This window comes from Didymosphaeria variabile (assembly GCF_027946475.1).
Source record: "Didymosphaeria variabile strain IMI 356815 chromosome Unknown scaffold_1, whole genome shotgun sequence".
NCBI lineage: Eukaryota > Fungi > Ascomycota > Dothideomycetes > Pleosporales > Didymosphaeriaceae > Didymosphaeria > Didymosphaeria variabile.
In genome coordinates, this window is record NW_026611620.1 from 2,570,130 (window position 1) to 2,589,761 (window position 19,632).

The window sequence follows — 19,632 nt, forward strand, 5'->3', positions numbered from 1 at the left end:
TCTCTCTGCAAAAAATCCTTATTCCAGCTGGTTCATATGGTGTGCAACAAAACAAACCTGTTAGTCTGCTCGTGAACCTACCCGCAACCTACGGCACGCTTTATCTCCTTCCACCTATTCCTTATCTCAATAATGCAACGCGATTCACCTTTCGATCGTTTGTCGAAGCAGGTTGCTGCTTGATCAGAATAATTTCCCTCGAAGTTCTCTTGGTAACTTATCAATACCATAGGTAGCTGTTTGCGCTTGTCCTACACGCGACTCAGGTGCTTGAGCTGTTCCAATGAGTCACCCTTATCTGCATTAGACCTAGTGTGAGTGGTGATAGATATACGACAACCTTTTGTAGCAGTCAAACCGTACGGTGTTTCCACAACTCCAGGACTTTGTTCATTCTCCGAGGGCTTGATGCAATGATTGCGTATATATCAGTTCCGGTGCGTCCCTCATTGCTGCACAGCAACGTGGACATTCGAATTTTGCTAGCTGATAACGCAAAGCTAGCACACACAGGATGATACCGAGCCGCACGTTATAGGGATCACAATGAAAAGTCTTTCTAATGGTTTCCAGCCCTATGCTTCACAACGTGTATCACAACGTTATGAGTCCGTTGAATCTCAGCTTGTACCACTTGTACTGGTGAGTAGAACATTAGTGAAAGAAGTGCACACAATGAGCGGCAACAATGCCCTACACTATGTGCAGAAGAGTCATTCCCAATCCTCACTCAACCCACGCCTACGCCTACATAAGAGCTTCTCGCAACAAAATCTTAACCACATTCCCAATTGCCCAAGCGCTTCCTCAACTCTGATAGCTAAAGGAACAGTACCGCCACAACTGTACTTTTGACTTTTTGAGAACTGAACACTTACAGCTATGGCATTCACCACCCTCGCTGGCGGCTGGTCCGTCACGCTCGCCACTACAACTTTCTCAGCCACATTCTTCTGGGTCCTTTTCTTGGTTTTCGACTATCGCATTCGTACAAAGAAGCCATCACTGTTGACATCAATCATGTTGCTTGGGCACATCTGGTTGGCTGCCTTGTTCCTAGCTACAGCTAAGATTGCGCAAGTCTCGCTCGATCCGTTCCTGATCTGGTTCGCTTTTCTGTTGATCTTTCGGCATTACAAGACCGTCATCAACCTCGTATTCTACTTCAGGTACAAGCCGGCTGTACCGCCCACCAAATTCAACCTTAAGACTACCGATGTTGCTGTCATCGTGCCAACACTCGGTCCAGAAGGTAATCCCACGTTCGCTGAGATGTTCTGTGGAATCCTGTACAACCAACCCAAATATCTCATCTTCTCCACTGCAACCGAAGATGGGGGGAAGAGGATCGAAGGGCTGCTCTCTGGGTTCCAGGACCAGCTCGAAAATGGTACCTCCGCGTACCAGGTAGAGCGCAGACTTCCGCCACTTACTAAATGCGTCACAGAAGTTAAAATCGTCTCCGTCAAGGTTGCGAGCAAGAGGGAGCAGTTCGTACGAGCATTAGAAGAGGTAAGCACCTCCATCATAGCTTCGGCTGACGACACAGCCGTGTGGCAACCCAATTTCCTGTCGGCCACTCTTCCAGCGTTCGCCTCAGAAGAGGTAGCTCTCGTCGGTACTCGTAAATGGGTTAAGCGTCTCCCCCGTCCTGCTCCCGACGCATCCCTCTCTTGGCTCACCAACACTTGGAACACGTACTGGTTCGGCTATTGGAATGCCATCGCGGCGACATATCTCATCCGCCACAATTTCGAGGCTCGCGCGACTAATGCCGCAGACGGTGGTGTTTTCACTGTTTCTGGTCGTACCTTCCTAGTTCGCTCGCACATTGTTCAGGCGCACGTTTTCAAGTTCGCTTTTTTGAATGAATTCCTTCTCGGAGGTAGAGTCGGGCCCATAAACGCGGATGACGACAATTTCTTGACGCGCTGGGTGAGCTCCCACGGTCATCATATCAAGTTCCAGTGCTCCGAGGAAGCGACCATCAACATTGTTCTAGGGAAGGACGGCGGCCGCCGCTTCATAAGCCAGTGTCTGCGCTGGAGCCGAACAACTATGCGCCAGAACCCTCAGGTGTTACTCTTAGACCGAACGGTATGGTGGAGGCATCCGTTGACCGTTTGGACGACCTACTTCCCGTGGCTCTACAATGCCGCTCTAATCTGGGACCCGCTGATGGTTGGTACATTCTGGCTCACCAAGCTCTACCAGGAGTCTGAACATCGCGGCGCACTAACAGCTGGATTAATTGGTTTTATCTGGGCGACGAAGTTTATAAAGACCGCGCCATGGTTCTGGAAGTACCCCCAAGATTTCTTGCTTTACTTCTTCCCGGTCCCTGTGTGGTTCCTCTTCGTCTACGGTCACTCCATCTTGAAGATCTTCACGGCTTTCACCTTCTGGGACCTAGCGTGGACGGGTAGGGAACTTCCGACTGTGACCGAGCCTGCGAAGAAGAATGTGATGAATGGGCAAGCGGTACCGGTGTGAAGCGGCAGCCGTCGTGTTTCCACTCATCCTCGAATTTTCAAGGTTATTGAAGAATTTCTCTTTGCTCGTTTGGTTCTATGCTCTGTCACTGTAACTTGGCAGTAGAGTGCTGCAGAAGCTTCCTTCTTTACTTGTCTTCTCGTTGAATAGAGGGTCTATCCCTGTTGCTTCTGTGACACCAGTGCTGCCATACTGAATCATTAATTCCGTCTCGCTACACAGTAAGTCCATACCCACAGTCACTAAGTATGCACCTTTCGTAGTAATCTCAATAGAGTTTGTTGAGGAACATTCGCTTTTAATAATCTAACCTCGCTAGTGAGCTGATCAAGGTACGCGAACAAGTGCTCGCCTCGGAGCAGCATCAGTCGTCCGCATAAAGCATGGCTGAGCTCGAGGCTGCTTTGAGCCAGGGACAATGTTAACACGTTTGCTCACCTATTGATCGGTAATCCTGCACTGAGCATATAGACTTAACAATATCGGACCAGGAGGACGTCTTGAGCCAAGCTGCAAAAATCGGAAAGTCCGGTCAACGCCCACATGTTCACAAGAACTTTTCCATTCAGTTTCGATAAATACTATTGGTGTTGAAGCGAAGAAATAGGCCGACCTAGGTTTCTTGTAGAAAGAGATCACTGAGTAAGAGTCGTTATTGAGACAAACAAATGAAGATAGATCATGAAGGGACACAATGTATCATCTAATTGGAGTTTCGCGTTGATAGGGGTAACTGGTCGCATGTGTCAGCGTGCATCCTAAAATTGCGCCTAGGGTACTGTGCGACAGCTAGGACTAGGTGCATGCCTGTGTTGGAGTCCCTTCAGTAGGTTAGTGAGCCCGAACAGGGCTAATCTCGTCAGATTGCACCTACTTTGAATGTCGTCACGCACTGAGCTTGTTTGAGGTCCGCAGAGTGGCTATGAAAAGACTGGTCTAAAGAGACTTATAGAGACTATAACGTCGTGGGAAGCATTTCACCGGCTCATGAACAATTGTATCGAGCTTTTATAGTTGGGGTTCATATCTCCATCCGAAATAGCACCGGATCATTCGGTCACTTTTTCTGGCCTGAACACTCGCTTTTTTAATAATCATTCCTTCAGTTATTCCTTTAGTTGTTTTTACTTTAGACGTTCTTTAACATAAAGACTTTTACCATCTTTGTTAGCCTTTCGATCCCGGGGTTCCGATCTCCCAAAACGGGTGATGCGGAAAGAACTTCAGAGGTGTGAGTGGGGCATAAGTAACCGTCCTGGGCCTAGTTTGCTCGTCCCATTGATAATGGTATGTAATTTGGATGGTGAATCTAGAAGCTTTTGCTGAAATAGCATAGTGGACGAATGGACGACCACTGCCATGCTTCGAAACGCTATATCTCAGCTTTCGGCTCCTGTATCTCTCCCTACACAACAAACAAGCAGAAAATATCGTTGGTTGGAACCTGTGGCGCCTAGAAAGGGTATATCTGCTGGGAAAGCTCATTCGGTAACTGCGGCTCACAGTACGTGCGACTCCGCAAGTGTTCCACATACGCTTCGAGTTGCCAGAATGTGTTCGGACTCTTCAAGAAGATTACCACCAGCCCATGGTGTCCCCGGTCTCCTCGGTCACTTCGAGCGACAGCTCTGATGTTACTTCTAGTCTGGCGACTCCCACGATCGACAGCTCCAACAGTACCTCAGATTCGGTCGTTCTCACCTCAGTTGAGACCTCTATAAGTTCTTTTGAATCCATCACTGCTATATCGAATGAAAGCTCCATCAGCACTTCCGATCTAGTTCACTCTGATGTTGAGTGATTCTTTTGGCTCTCCCAGCTCGAACATGATAGACTCTGTTCACATCATCGAGTTTCCCTACCGCTACACCCTAATAATCCACGCCTTCCGGTGCATCTTCCATTTCGAGCGACAATTACAGGCACCAGTACCCATGGCCCGACCCCGATATCACCTCCTCATCGGTTTCTCCTACCTCAACACCGACTCGAGCGGTGGTCAATCCTAGCTTCGAAAATGCAACCCTGAGTCCGTGGGTCCTCTGTCCAGTTAGCTATGAAATCATTACCACAGGCGACTCTCAATACGGCGCCAAGGCTCCTCGTGTTGCGCGTACAATGTGTTTATTCGCCAGTATACGATATAGTCCAGTTTAGTGTCAAGGTCGAGGATGACATCCCCCAAAATTGCAATATTTGATCGGCAGGATAGCCAACCATGTTTACGAGCCCCCCGCTGATCAAATTTGGAAGGCACATACATACAGGTTGACGACTACTGGTAGCAACAACCACTTCATCTGATATTTGTCACTTGCGACATTTCAGTTCAGCTCAGAGTAGCTACGTGTACTTCGATAAAATCACTTTCCTGGCGGCTCTGTAGCATTAGTGACGCATAAATCACTTATCAACATCCTCTGCCCTCGAGGACGATGGCCGCATGTACTCATCCTTCTGTTGTCGACCTTCGGCCACGCAACCAACAGATATCCTTCTGTAAACTAAGTGAAAATAAACAGAAACTACTCCTGTTAAATACTACTGCTCCATCAAGTTTACAAGGAGGAATCGATCATCCTGTCAAATGTTTTCATCCCAGGAAGGCTTCTCTGTGCTCCCTTTCTCCTCAAGAAGAAAGGGCGTTGCAGACTTCTTTGAGCCATGAGTCCTATTCTGTGAGAATGTGTCCGCAGGGATGGGCTGCAACTCGTCCAAAGTGCCGCGATATACGTTTTGGGCTGGCGACAATACTATCGTTCACGCTCGTGTAAGCGCTAGGTGTGTCAAGGCAAGTTGCTAATCCGTCAGCTCTCTTCGTGACACAGTCGCTCTGACAGCAAGGACCAGCGAGTTCCTCGAGCCTGCATTGTCGCAATCCATGCTCGGGTACGCCGGATGTAACTAATAGCCTAACTAGGTATGCCAATTACTCGTGCGCCCTTTGACGCTGCAGCTCGGAAGCCTAGTGTCGGGTCCGTGTACCAAGAATCTCCGTGGCCAACTCTCATACGAATTTCGTCGTAATAAATCCGCCAAATTTCTCGGGAGGAAGACTGTACGGAACGGCACTATTGCCTCTCTGGAAATACGGGCAATACGATGCAGGTGGGGCGGCGTAGTACTGTGTACAAGTACCCGCTAATGCACCATACTGCACCATGCCTCATCGTCCTGCACCGATTACGCGAATGCGGCTGCAACGTTGCATTTGCAGTAGGGAAATGGACGCATAGAATCTCAGGTTTCAACGAAAAGTTAAACCTGTATTCATTGAATTGGCTGGATAAACATCTTACTAAGCGAGGGAAGCAAACCGCGAAGCTCCTATGCAGTATTGTGCCACTGGTGCAGAGAGTGGCGCTCTACGGCTGACTTTCCTCTGTCCTCTAGCTTGCAAATCCTGTTCCTTAATGGAGGAAACAAGCTAATGCAGAGACAGACATCGAGGGGAGCAGAGTCTTCGAAATTTGTCTTTGACCCTCGAGACCCCACTCCTACCGTAGGGGTAAGCTTCCTTGGCCAAGGTGCAGGAAACTTCGATGATACCACACTAGAGGAATGCCCAGATGTACTGGCCTTGACCACTGAACCCCTGTCCAAAGATCTTGAGATGGTTGGTAGGCCTATCGTTCAGCTTAGCCGTCCGACCAATATCCCCTATGCTGATCTGTTCGTGCGTGTCAGCAAAGTCAACGAGAAAGGAAGATCTTGTAACATCTCGGAGGGCTATCAAAGACTAGCTTTCGAAGCGTGGCACACAGTCGATTTATTTGCCACTGTCCTGGTGTGCACATAGATTCGTAGAGGGGAGAAGAATCAGGATTCTGATTGCCGGTGGCTCGCATCCACACTATGCGAGGAATCTGGGTGTCGAGAAACTTCATAATATGGAAACCGAGATGAAGGTAATGAAGCATACCGTCTTCCATGGGTCAGGAAAGGTTTCGAGAAAATCGTTTCCTTGAAGGTTACCAAAACGCATGTTCGAGAGCTCTGAGGCCAAGTCCTTGACTTCACATCATCAGGGAGAACTTGAGAACCTACGCTGGCGACTCAGGGGTAGAACCAGACTCAGTACGCAATTGTCATTCTCTCCTGCCTTATAACCACTGTTCGCAATATCTACCGTATCGCAAACACTCTGCTTATCTGGCAAAAGCAAAATGTGATTCAAGATCGAGTATCATAGGGTGGCTTCAATGCTTACATAGTCGCACTTTCAGGCCCACACAATATGGGCCATATCACGTACACCACCAGGAGTGAAACCTTCGGGATGCGTAGAACACCAAGAGACTTTTGCGCAAACTCGACTGGCATATCCTTCCTGTCATGTCCATGATACATCTGTATGTATATCAAACTCGACCGAACGAACATCGGAAATGCGCAACTCGATCACCTCGAGCAGGACTTGAAGCTCCACGGCCTATGGTACAATGACTGCCTCGCGGTCCTTTTTCCATTCTACATTGCAGCAGAGATTCCTTCGAACATGGTGATGAAGCGCATTCGGCCGTCGATCTGGCTGACATTCATCATGTTCTGTTGGTCTGTGTCCATAGTTGGCCAGCACCTCGTCCAGAATTACCCTGGTCTTAGTATTCTGGGGCTCTTTGAAGGTGGCCTCTTCCCAGGCGTGAACTAATTTATCACACAATGGTGTGAGAAAAAAGTACTATTTCCGTATGGCCTTGTTCTTCAGTGCCGCAACACTTGCTGGCGCTTTTGGAGGCATACTCGCCAGAGCCATCGCGGAGATGAACGGCGTCGGCGGCAAGGCTGCATGGTCCTGAATATTTATCTTGGAAGGTTTGCTGAGCGTGAGCATAAGCCTTGCTGCGTACTGGTTTATACCTAGGTATACGACTACCCTGCCACATAAGCGCAGACGAAGGCTTCAATACGTCTCTAGGGGTTCACTGGCATGGTGCAGGGCTCGTTTCCTTACTGAATTGGAACACGAGGAAGTTCAGCGGCGGCTGCAAGCCAACCAGGACCACTTATCAAACGACTTCAACGTCAAATATGTCTGGCAAGCGATTCGCGACTGGAAGATCTACATCCACATGTTTCTCTGCATGGCAGGGTTCTGTCCCATCTACAGCTTCGCCCTCTTTCTCCCCACGATCATCAAAGAACATGGGCTATACTGCGAATGAAGCCCAGCTGATGTCCGTCCCGCCCTACGTTGTGGCTTGTGTCTTTACTATTGCTGCAAGTTGGTATGCGGATAGAATCGGTAAGCGAGGTATCTTTATGATTTGCTTCCAGCTTGTGGCCATCCTTGGGTTCGGTTTGCTGTGCGGTAGTGGTAAAGCCAGCGTCCAATACACGAGAACAGTATGCGCAGCTATCGGTATCTATCCACAAATTCCACTCGGCATGGCATAGAACAGCGGCAACATCGGAAGGAGTCTGAAGCGAGGTACTGGTATTGCGATGCAGGTCATGGGCGGTGACTGCAGTGGAATCATCGCATCGTACGTTTATATCACGAGAGATGGTCCAAAATATATCGCCGCTTCATTGGCATTGTGGGGTAGGTCCCTAGAATTTCTGTGGCTGATGGCATTGACCGACCGACGTTAGTGTGGCATTCTTCTTGACACTCTTCATGTCCACGTGGTGCCGGCTGGAGAATACACGGCGCAATAAATTCGCAGCTGAGCAGGGTGTCCAGAATTTGACGCATGAGCAGAATTTGTTGGAGAGGGAATTGGCCGACAGTGTGCCTTGGTTTAGATATACAATGCGAGCTGCAAAGGAGTCGCCTTGAACATGTAGATTGCGACAGCACATCCTTCGCACGTCTGATGGGCACGCTGCACTATCGAGGAGATACGAGAACCTTGCATAAATATAGTACATTGTGCAGCTGCGGAATCCCTCCTGCATCCCCGCGAACAGCAAAAAGAAGCGATCGGGCGCTATACAAGATCGCGTTGTTGCCATGGTCATTTCACGACTACATATTTCATCGTTGATATTCCTCTTGCGTTAGGATGACTGACACGCCTTCGCCTAAAGCAAAGCGCAAAGCCAGGGCTGATGACAACGGCGCAGCTAGTTCATCTACCTCTTTTGAGCCCCCACGTACCCCGCCCCGGCGTTCAACACAATCCGCGAGCTTCACAACGCCGTCATCCTCCGCGTTGCCATCAAGTCTTAGTTCACAGCGCAAGTCTCAGGCCCGCATAACCTCATTCTTCCCCAACAAGAAGAGGCGCATCGAAACGATCCCATTCGAGCTGTCACCGGCAGAGAAGAAGGCGAAGAAGCAGGAGGAAGACGACATCAAAGCCTTGATCAAGGATATTGAGAATGAAGAGCGCGAAACCAAGAAAGCTGAGAAAGAGGCAGAGCGACAACTGAAGCGCGAAGAGAAGCTCGCTGTTACACGGGAGAAGAAACAAAAAGCCCAGTATCGTTTAAACTGGAATACCTGGTGCGAACGCAACGCAAGACCCAATGCTACGTTCAAAACCCCTAAAGGCGATGTATGGGCATCACATAAATGCATGTCGCAATGCGTCCAGGACTTCGGTCTAAAGAGATCAGAAGTGCTTTGTTTGGAGCATTGTTCGATACCAAACTATCATAACGAAGACGCTCCGGCCATTCGATTGTACCGATCAGATGATGTGGAAAAGTTGGTGGGGCGGAAAGAAGCAACGTTAGCTGGAATAGAGGGCATTGACGAGGAAGATTTGATTGCTGAAGGAAGAGCCTTGTTTATTGAGAAGCAGCTGGCTAGATCAGCTAATGAAAAGGCATCCGCGACTCAGTTATGAGTGGTGCTTGGTCTCAGTCACGAGGCGTGCTTATACAGGTTTAGTGACGAAGTTTCGTACCCGCCAATTTCCAGTCAGTGCGTGTTCAATTGCAGAATAACGAATCTAAGAAGCGCTGGCCTCTACTTGAGCTTGTGCTTCCACAGCTCTGTGGAAGCGCTTTCTGCGTCATGACTCCGAATCGCGGACATATCCTAATCCGCCATGTAACTCAAAGTTATGCTCAAACAAAATCCTCTTGAGCACTTGATCAACCTGCTCACCTTAATTCCAAAAGAGACTGGAGACTTCTAACTCTCTTTGGGCGGCTGAGGGAGAGCTTACGGAAGGATGCTCTCATCCACTTTGCGGGCTTATCACTGCTAAAGTCCGCGAGGGAGGCCACCTCACTGGTTGAAATGGATGGTCGCGAAGAAGTGGCAATGTGTTGAGACCACGCACCTTGTCGCGGTGCTGGATAGCTAGAAGGAAAAGTGTAAGGTCACTGAGGGTTTGATCGAGGAAGTGGTGCGATGGGCGAGAAGGCGTTGGCCTGCCGAAACAACGCCGGCGGATGTTCGAATGGAGGCAGTTCCTAACAATACGATGTATGGCGTGGGCCTTTGAGGGTCTAAAGCTCATTCAAGACTCTACCGTGAGGAAGTTCACATCTCACTGGTGATTGATGGAATGCGCTCATCATCGATTCACTTACAGTCACCGGACGACGGTTCACTAAAACTTCTTATTCTCCAAAAAGACAGCGTAGAGTTTTGTTTGTAACAAATGTCCTATTATACGTTGGTACGTCAAATAACGACGCGATCACCAATGCTGACAGTCAAGCAGCCAAGGTTGCGCCCACATGTAAGGCTAAGTCAATAAACAAACATGCCGTCGTCAGCAAAACCACGCAAAATACCCGTATCGCAAGCATTCAGCCTCTTGACAGAGCTAGGTATTAGCTTTCGCAGGGCCGAGGGTGATATGATGTGAAGCATCAGCCACAACGACGCTTGGAAGCGCTTTGTGTAATGGCTCGAGTGGGGTCCTTTTATTACCAGCGGGATCTGTACTGCGGGTGGATGCATCTGATGGTTTATATGTTGTTGCCCCAGCTGACGAACATAGAAGCGAGGTTATGGGGCGAGAAAGAAGAGTATAAGATATCTGGTGAAGGGGGAGAAGAGCATTAATTCACTATGAGCAGATAATTAACTCAACAACAGTTCTAAATTTTATCTTACACTTCTCTCTATTCCAAAATTAGGATCATAATCACTCCAACTCAACAACTGCGAATCGCAATTACGTCCTTCTACTGCTCTCTTCGCACTCGCCGCCTCCACGTCTGCTGTCATCGCCCACCTAGGTGCGTGGCATTACACCACCGACCTTGAGATCATCGTCTCTCTGTAACGCCGACAAGGGTCTCGGTTCCCGCACCGGCTTCCTACGAGGCCAACGCCAAGAGCAACCCCCGAATAACACAACACGGTCAACTTCCTCGTGGGCAAGAACGTCAAGAACAAGGACATCCGGTGAAAGCTCATCGCGCCGGGTAATCAACCCATCAAGGCCTGCCGTGGCGAGAATAACATCGACTAGACCTTTGCTAATGGCCTCAAGGGCGAATGGGCGTTCCTCGAAGATAGGGAGGTTGAGAGCATCATCTGCGATCCAGCTTTCAAAAAGGACAATGGCAGCGGCAACGGCGGCGATGACGTGGACAAGATTTCCAGGGTCGTTCTGAGCGATCAGGGCACAGAGACCGGAGTGGCTTTCGAACTGGCATCTGATCAACGCGACGAAGAGGTAATCAAGCTGTCCACTGTCGAATCGAAGATAAGGAAGGCAAGGTCATCGTTGCTAAGGGTGGAACGAACGTTGACAAGACTTTCGATGCTAGAAAGGGTGCCTGGACCTCACAAATTCCTGAGAGGACTCCGGTTGCTAAGATTATCTGCGACCCAGCCTTAAGGCGGATCCTCTACTTAGCATCTAATTTCCAGGACTCGGAAGGAGTAGAAAACGGTGGTAGCGAGTCAGGTGGGATAGATGCATTCTCGGGAGTTTGGGTTTTGTTATGCTTTAGTGTTTTCAGATGCATGTTGTTCAGTCAGCGAACATTTTTGGACTCAATTCTAGAGGCTACAATTCTGTTAGCATGGCTCATTTGTTCATTTAAGTGAAGCAATGAATATTGTAGAAGCGCTAGGGTACTCTCAGAAACGTGAAGGAGAAAGCCGAAGAAAGAGACCGTGGTATCATGCGCTAAAAGACAAGCTTCCCAATCCGCACCGCTCAGTTGTGAGATATATTTACTCTCACTTCGTGGCCGCAACGAGAGCATCCACCTTCGCATACAGCTCACTCGGATCCTCGAAAACGTGCCATACATTCATTGGTATATCCTTGAACGCCTTCTCGAACCTTTCCGGCTTGTTCTTCTCGTTCTCGTTAGTCTCCGCAACTTCCATCACCTTGCGAATATAGATGGCACCAATCCACTTGCTATGCTTGCGGTACATGTCGCCGTAGGCTTCAGGGTCGCTCTGGGTGCTGTCACCGATGCAGATGAATTTGCGCTTTGGGAACCACTCGTAGATCTTCTCCATTCTATCGACTTTGTAGGCCTCAGTGCCTTGGGTGAGATTCGCAAGGAAGCCAGCAAGATTCATCCATGAGGCATCGCGGAGGATGAGGGTACCGGAGGGATAATACGTCTCGCGAAATTGGCGTAAGAATGGGTAGAGATTGTAAGGCGAAGCGGACAAGTACCACACGGGTGGAGTATCTGCAAAAGCTGTTAGTACGTGTAGCCACACATGATATTGGATGAAGATGGACATTCTGTAGACTTGGTGGCGACCGAATCACGTAGCTTTGGTAGAATCAGGGAAGCACTCACCAAGTTTCTGCATAAGATGTTTGTATAGCTCGGGCATGCCTCTGATGGGCTCTGGGTCATCCACAAACGTTGTCTTCAAGATACCAACGGGCGAATTAGTTTGAGTCTTCTTGATTGTGTCGTCGACGTCACTGATAATCGCCCAACCCTTTGCGGTGGCGAACGTAGTGTTGATGGGAGTGGCATCGGCATTGACAGCCTTCGAGGTGATGATTTGTCCGTCATTGTAATCATGGCCAGGAATGGCAAGCTCATCCGTACTGATTCCATCGCGCCCGCTCGGTCCTAAACGAACCTGCATCCCCTGAAGATCGACTGTGACAGAATGCGCAGGCAAGATCTGGTCCAGCAACGGTTGTACCCTCTTCTCGATGGTGGCCTCAGCCTGCTCGTCCTTGGCCAGGCCCACCTTGTCAGATATCCAACCTACGACTTCGGAAAGTTCTTTTCCGCTGTTCTTGACGAAATAGCAAGCGACATACTCTGCTTTCCATCTCCCCAATCTGTTCTGGTAGGCGGTGTTGTCGAGGAGCCAGACGTAGTCCTGTTGCGGGTCCACGGGCGCATAGAAGGGGTTCCTCGACCCAAGGTAGGACGTCAAATTGTCCTTGAATGAGAACTTGAACCTGTCGCCTAGGGAAGGCATGTCTTTTTCGAATTCTGGGAAACCTCTCTGGATGCGAAACTCTTTCTCTGCGTCACTTTCGCGGTATCTTCTCGTGCCGACATAGCCAGCAGGAACTTCGGGGGCGGCATCCCGTTGCATTTTGATGAGACGGTGGATGTGTAGGCGTGATGGGTGTCTAAGGCGAGTGCAGGTCAGAAGGTGAGGGTTTTGCACGAGGTGCGAGGCATGCTGGTAGGCTGAAGTTAATCATTGTCAGAGCCGCTTGGCAAGGTGTAGCAAGCGCCGCGTTGGGCGAGTGTGCAGCGACGACTGACGTATTGAGACGTGCAGCAGCCCAGCTGATCGCCAGATGTGTGGCGTGTGGGGAGGATGGATCGACGCCAGGGCTGGGCGGCCGTGTCATCGCAAGTGCCCAGGTGCACAGCAGAGCACGTGAGCACGCTCCCACCTGGGCATGACCTCTAAAGCTTGTCTCTTCGAATCATGTCTCTTGACGTGGGAGGTATGATGCCTAGGAAGCTGGCAAGACGAGGCTGAAGGCACAGGTTCCTGCTTCTGTTGATGCTTCTCGGGTCCCAGTGACACTAAACACCAGACTACGCGGCTCTTAGTGGACCCTTGGAGCCCGCTGCGTGTGCAGGCCTCTCTCGCAGGTGCTTGCAGCAGAGAATCACGACCGAAGATGCGAATGATGAGGAGCATTCTGCGCCACCAAGCATCTGTCGACGCGGCCGTTGACGTCGCGCTGTCAAAGAGCTGGGCAGACGTGAGGCTGTGCAAAGAAGGTAAAGCACGGACTTAAAGGCGGTTGTTGGAGGATTCACGACTACACAAAATCACATCGTATCCGACCGGTTTCGCGAAATAACAACATCCATCTGCACGACTTTGCCGCGCGCAACATCTTGTCTTCTAAGACTACCTACTTGCACGTCTTACATTGGTTCCAAGGCCGCGCGCAAACCCCCCCTTCCCATCAAACGTCCCCGAGGCTTGCCCCGCTAGGCTGTCGCCATGGTGCTCAAGAAGCGCTTCACGAGCCTGATAAAGCGCACGAACTGTATGCCACCTTCGCGGCAGAGGCTATGTACGGACAAGCTGCTGACTGGTACCCGTAGCAAACGAAGAGCCGGTCGCCGACAACGTCGACACTCCAGAGGCGAACGCCGCAAGGGGTGTGGTGAGTCGCCTGTTAGTCCGACGCGAGAACTGCGCTCACAGCAAAACAGAGACTCTTCTGCGAATCTGGTGCAGCGAACTCGGTGTGTATGAATAGCCGTCCAAAGCAAGCTCTAACAAGCGCAGGGTGAAGAAGTGCTCCACTTGCCCACCATCGTCGAATCCGCCGTCGCAAGCCCCCAAGCAGCCCAGGCTGCTGCCGCCCAAATTCGCAAGTTTCTCTCCAAGGAAAACTACGACCGTCCACATGTTCAGTACAATGCTGTAATGCTCATAAGGATTTTGGCCGACAATCCGGGCGCATCCTTCACCAAGAATATCGATAAGCAGTTTGCCGACACTGTCAAGCAACTGCTGCGCAATGGACGGGACCCCAGTGTATCTCAGATACTGAGAGAGACGTTGGATTCCATACACAGGGACAAGGCATATGACACGAACTTGAATACGCTCTTCTCCATGTGGGCCAAGGAGAAGAGACTCATGGCAGACGCAGCGAAACACGTCCCTCGGGGCATTAGTCAAGCCCCTCGATGGCCGGATGCCAACCTACCACAAGGGTTCAATTCTGGCAATCGCGGGGGTCTTCCTCCTCCCGTAGAACTGGCCGCGCGCATCGAAGAGGCCAGGACGTCTGCGAAACTCCTTCTGCAGCTTGTGCAGTCGACTCCTGCAAACGAACTCCTAGGCAACGAACTTGTAAAGGAGTTTGCGGAGCGCTGCACTTCAGCGCAGCGCAGCGTGCAAACGTACATCAATTGCGATAATCCGTCACCGGATGACGATACCATGCTCACGCTGATCGAGACGAACGAGCAGCTCTCGCTTGCAGCATCCAAGCATCAGCGTGCCGTCCTTCAAGCTCGCCGCGCGATCGGGGCCGCGCCATCCCCATCACCGCCAGTCCCAGGTAATAACTACAACAACAATTACAGCGCCCTGCCGCCGGCACCGGCACCGGCCACCGCATACACCCCGCCGCTACCGCAACAATCAGCGCCACAGTCTGAGATACCGATTCTACCCCCGCTTGGGCTCGAGCCCAATGAGCCGAAGTCGAACAACCCGACGAGCTACAAGAAGGAGGAGCTGCCTCTCCCACCAGCGTTGCAAGCAGCTCCAGGTAGACCACGCCGCAACAGCAACACGGCGCAGGAGTCTGAAGACAATCCATTTGCGGATCACCATACATACTCTGCACCAGCTGGACCGCCACCGGGTCAGAACGGGGAGAGTGCACCTGCAAATGGCTACACTCCTTACAGGCAGGCTTACCAACCAACGCCCTCCTATCTGGGCCGGCAAGAGAGCGCTGCAAACAACGTCACGATGCACGGAGCTGCACCCACAGAAGAGGAAGAGTACGCTCGAGACTATCCTGTCGGCGGCAAAACACCAGAAGAGCCACACCAGCGGCATGGAAGCGATGTTTCGCCCATTACGGATCGAGGTACTGTGACGTACAGATACTGAGATGTTTCTTTGTGTATAATTCCTACGATATTGCGCTTTTAATGGAGCCAGGAAGGATTCAGCGGTTGACAGCGAGGCGATACCACGGAGCGAAAGAGAAGCGTGATTGAACTGGGCTCAGATTCTCTGAAGACAGATATCTTTGACGTGTATTTGTCAGCTTAATATGCTTGAAGAAAGTGAAGCAATCGGTGGGGTGATTATGTCTTGTAATGACGGTGCTTAAAACGCGACCGTGTAAGCTTTCCGTCCACACACCCTGCGTGTCGCAAGCAAGCAGCGCGACATGGCCAAACACGAGTAACTAGTATCTCGCGCTCATCGCGCGTCCGAAGAGGAAGTGGATCCCGAGAGCGTGGGGTCGTTGCCCCACGGTTAGGATCCTTAGTGCGCCTCGACTTGAAAAGCCGTCATTTTGAGGTCGTAGACTATACAAAGGCTGGCGCTTGCGCCCGGTCCGACTCCGCTTCCTCTTTTACTTTCCTCCATTCCCTCATGGCCTTTGCTGCTGCCCTGCTGAGAAGCCTTCCATGGCGGGTTCGCTTCCACGATGCGTGGACACGGTCATCATAGGTTCGTGATGCAACTGCGTACCCCGCGCGAACGCGAGGGGCTAATTCATCTGCAGGAAACGGTCCTTCAGCACTCATCCTTTCCTACATCCTACACGGCCACATTCCCTATTATGTCGGCGGTCACCATGACCAGTTGCTAGACCACAAGCTTAGGAAAGAGTCCAGCTTGCTCTATCTTACCCCCAACCTGCACGCACACTTCCTGTCCTCGCTGCGGTACTCCACAGCGGCGCTGCCGCTCAACACCCTGCTCGATACACTCCTGCGACCGAATGCGGACACGGAGATCAATCCCACATCATGCATAGAGTGGAGATATGAGCCGGAGAAGGCCATCTCACATGTAGCAATCGGCGACACCCCGCAGCCTGGCGGCCAATGGGTGGACAACCCCGTCAATGCAAGCACCAACATCGGTACGCTGAGCTACGCGGAACAGCTCAGTCTGCCCGGATATTCGTATGCGGATCACATGACGAAGAGCGGGGGTGCAGCACAGTGCGATTTTGTGAGGCCGTCACGCGAGGAAGTCGCCGCGTACTTGAAGGCGTACCCAGAAGCTGTGGGCATCTCGGACGCTGTCTATACAGACACGAAAGTGGAAGGCGTGTGTCGGTCAGCGAATGGCTTTACAATTGGGTCTCTGGGTATGCGCTGTAAGCATTTAGTGCTGGCTTCCGGCATCTTCACCGTCAACATCCCACCCCCGCCTTCACTTGCACACGTTGCGCAGATCAATCTGGAACACAGGCCGCTTCTCGTTGTCGGGTCGGGGTTCTCTGCCGCAGACGTTATTATTTCCGCGCCTCCCAATCGCAAGATTATCCACCTCTACCAATGGGCTCCGAGCACACGGCCGTCACCGCTCCGTGGCTGCCACCACTCTGCATACCCAGAGTACGCGACCGTTTACAGGCAAATGAAGCTCGCATCCGTATCATCCAACAAGACACATTCAGCTCGATCTCCGCTATCACGGCGCAAATCGAATCCCTTCGTCACTCAACGAGACTGGGGCTCGTTTTACGAAGGCCTTCCCAATGCCGAAATCCTGCACAGTGCTGTGTCTGACATGACAGATGTCGCACAAGTCACCATACGCCTGCAATCAGGCGAAGAAATGACGCGCGAAGTAGGCGGCCTCGCATACGTGGTCGGTCGACGCGGCACCCTAGACTACCTTTCGCCTTCCCTTGTTCAAGAACTCGGTCCTTTCGAAACGCCCTCCGGTTCACCAACTCTCATTTCAGGTCGCACGTTCCGCGCCAAAGCCGAGTCCTCCCTCGAATTAGCCAAAAACATCTTCATCGTCGGGAGCCTAGCAGGCGACTCGCTCATCCGGCACGCTGTCGGCGGCTGCGTCTTCGCCGCCGGACGCATCCTCGGCGCCATTCCCTCTACCCAGCCCGCCTCTTCATCGTCCAGTTCGTCGACTCCGCGATCAGCCTCGCCTAGTCGCATCTCGGAAGCTACATTAGACTCTTCTTCGACGCCCAGCCCGAAGGAGAGCCCGAGGGAGAGCCCGAGGGAGACGGCGACGGCGAATGGGCACGAGGATCTGCATGTCGATCGGAGGGAGTTGGCGCGCGCAGTTGAGGTGGCCAACGTGGAGAATAAGGTATGGGTCGATTCTGGATGGTGGGCTGGGGGGTTGGGGTGGTCAAGTGCGGTGTGAAGTGTATATATATACAAGGCCGCATGAAGTGGCATTGCGTACATAAAGATATCATTGTCAGTTCTGAGGTTCGATCTACACAGAGTACATCCTAAGCATTGGTCACCTCACTGTTCCATGGTGGAGAGTGAAACAGTCTCACAACACTCAGGTGCAGCAACTGTATCGGCCAGCATAATGATCCCAGTAAGGTACACTACGACTACTTGTTCAACTTGCCAAGCGGGGGGTCGGCACTGGAAGATAACCTGAAGTATCTGGGTGGCGCAGTCAGTAAAGGCGTGCATTGGGCTTCCATTTCAGGGTGCACTGAAATGAGGAAATGACCGTATGGAGATACGGGACCAATGACCCACATTCGAAGTGTGAAGTAACTACACAATCCTTATATCTCATTCACTGGATGCTTGCAAAAACTTTTAGTCAAGTAGAACTCTTGGAGGAAACGATTTCTTCTCTTCCACCTATGCCTCGCTTCTTGGCCTTCATTCTGCGGCAGTTCGGGTCTACCATCCACACATCTGCAACAGTAGGCATTCTGTACGAGACTTTGAATGATGTATCAAGCCTTGCTGTGGAGAATGGCAGGTTCTACATCAAGTTGATCAAGAGCCCAGGAGGAGTAGCAGGCAGCGAGGGAAAGGTATAAACTACCTGAATTGCCGCATTACTTTCAGTACCACTGCAACATTTCTTTCAATCCCAATCCACAGTATAGTCTCAGCTTTTGCTATCCATCATGCAACCTCAGAACCTCTTCTACCTCTTATTCCCGTCTCTCTGACGGCAGCTGCTCCAGCCATGGCCGACACCTCCACCTCCTTCAACTCCGCCGACTTTTCCAATCTCCCCAAGGGCATCACCGTCGATAGTAAGTCGATTTCCGCCGTCTTCACTACCTGATTGCTCTGCAACCCCCCATCGATCTCCTCCCACATCGACACTAACACGACCCACCTCTCCCAACTGGCCTGTCGTGCTCCTCTCCGCCATGCTTGCACGCCGTTATCTGGGCAAGCGCGACTATGCCTACTACTGCAGCCACGGTACGCGCTTTTGCACTATGTGTAGTAATGGATGCACATGTGGTGATACCTAGGTAATTGCACTATCAATTTGTGGACACGACCAGGAAAATCATAACGGAGCTTGCTAAGGTGAGAGGATCTGCTGATACTTATGGGGTTGAGAGCTGATGATATGTTACATCTGAGGACGAGAGCGTAGGAATGAGTGGTCGGGAGGAGGAAGAGGAACAATGAGGAGTCAGAGTGGATCGTGGAGATGGAGTGCTGTGAGAGGAAGGGCGTGTGAAAGCAGGATGTAGACAGGCCAGTCTGGACCCATAAATCCTCGTTACTGCAAGCGATTGCCCATCGTTGCTTGATGATGTATTGACGTCGTCTAGTACCTTGGTCATGTGTACCTAAGTACTTAGGCGAGCGTAGATTTGAGTCAATGAACGTGGAAGTAAGGAGACCGAGCAGAGAATAGTTAAGCATCTATAAACTGGAGGAGAAAGTCCTAGGATCGTGGTTGTGGCTCAAATGGAGGACTCTCTACGACAATCCATATACAAACCAAAGAAATACCTACTGAGCGTATCACGCAAAGTGCTACGACCCTTCCCCGGATAACAGGCCACGAGAGATTTGATTGTCTCTTCCCGATGGTAGAGTTAGCGTTGAAGGAAACATTGCGACGTGTCCTGATGTGCCATTGAAAGCAGAAGCGTGTCATTCATGCATGAAGTTCGGTGTCGTTATGTCGTGCAAGAAAGCCATGGCTGCACAGAATCAAATGGAAAGGCTAATTAAAATTGAGACTAGTTGAATATTGATGTCGTAGACGACATATTCTTCTTACACAATCCAATCGCCCTTCCCGAGAAGCGCGACACGCCACGCCGCGGAGCACGCGTG

General features: G+C 51.0%; 4 protein-coding genes across 4 annotated transcripts; 3 read left to right on the forward strand and 1 right to left on the reverse strand.

Annotated features, from left to right (window-relative positions):
- Positions 1 to 1,020: 1,020 nt before the first annotated feature.
- On the forward strand, positions 1,021 to 2,493 carry N0V89_000816 (uncharacterized protein; the record flags this gene model as incomplete). The annotated part of the gene is made up of 1 exon (XM_056209636.1): positions 1,021 to 2,493. The coding sequence occupies one exon, from the start codon at positions 1,021 to 1,023 to the stop codon at positions 2,491 to 2,493; it is 1,473 nt and encodes a 490-aa protein (XP_056076458.1).
- A 6,008-nt stretch (positions 2,494 to 8,501) lies between these two features.
- Positions 8,502 to 9,290, forward strand: N0V89_000817 (uncharacterized protein; the record flags this gene model as incomplete). Its single annotated transcript, XM_056209637.1, has 1 exon — positions 8,502 to 9,290. One exon carries the CDS (start codon positions 8,502 to 8,504, stop codon positions 9,288 to 9,290), a length of 789 nt encoding a protein of 262 aa, XP_056076459.1.
- A 2,306-nt stretch (positions 9,291 to 11,596) lies between these two features.
- Positions 11,597 to 12,946, reverse strand: N0V89_000818 (uncharacterized protein; the record flags this gene model as incomplete). Its single annotated transcript, XM_056209638.1, has 2 exons — positions 11,597 to 12,066; positions 12,181 to 12,946. The coding sequence occupies 2 exons, from the start codon at positions 12,944 to 12,946 to the stop codon at positions 11,597 to 11,599; spliced, it is 1,236 nt and encodes a 411-aa protein (XP_056076460.1).
- Positions 12,947 to 13,822: 876 nt separating this feature from the next.
- On the forward strand, positions 13,823 to 17,710 carry N0V89_000819 (uncharacterized protein; the record flags this gene model as incomplete). Its single annotated transcript, XM_056209639.1, has 5 exons — positions 13,823 to 13,868; positions 13,927 to 13,988; positions 14,038 to 14,070; positions 14,114 to 15,437; positions 16,089 to 17,710. The coding sequence occupies 5 exons, from the start codon at positions 13,823 to 13,825 to the stop codon at positions 17,708 to 17,710; spliced, it is 3,087 nt and encodes a 1,028-aa protein (XP_056076461.1).
- Between the last annotated feature and the right edge of the window lie 1,922 nt (positions 17,711 to 19,632).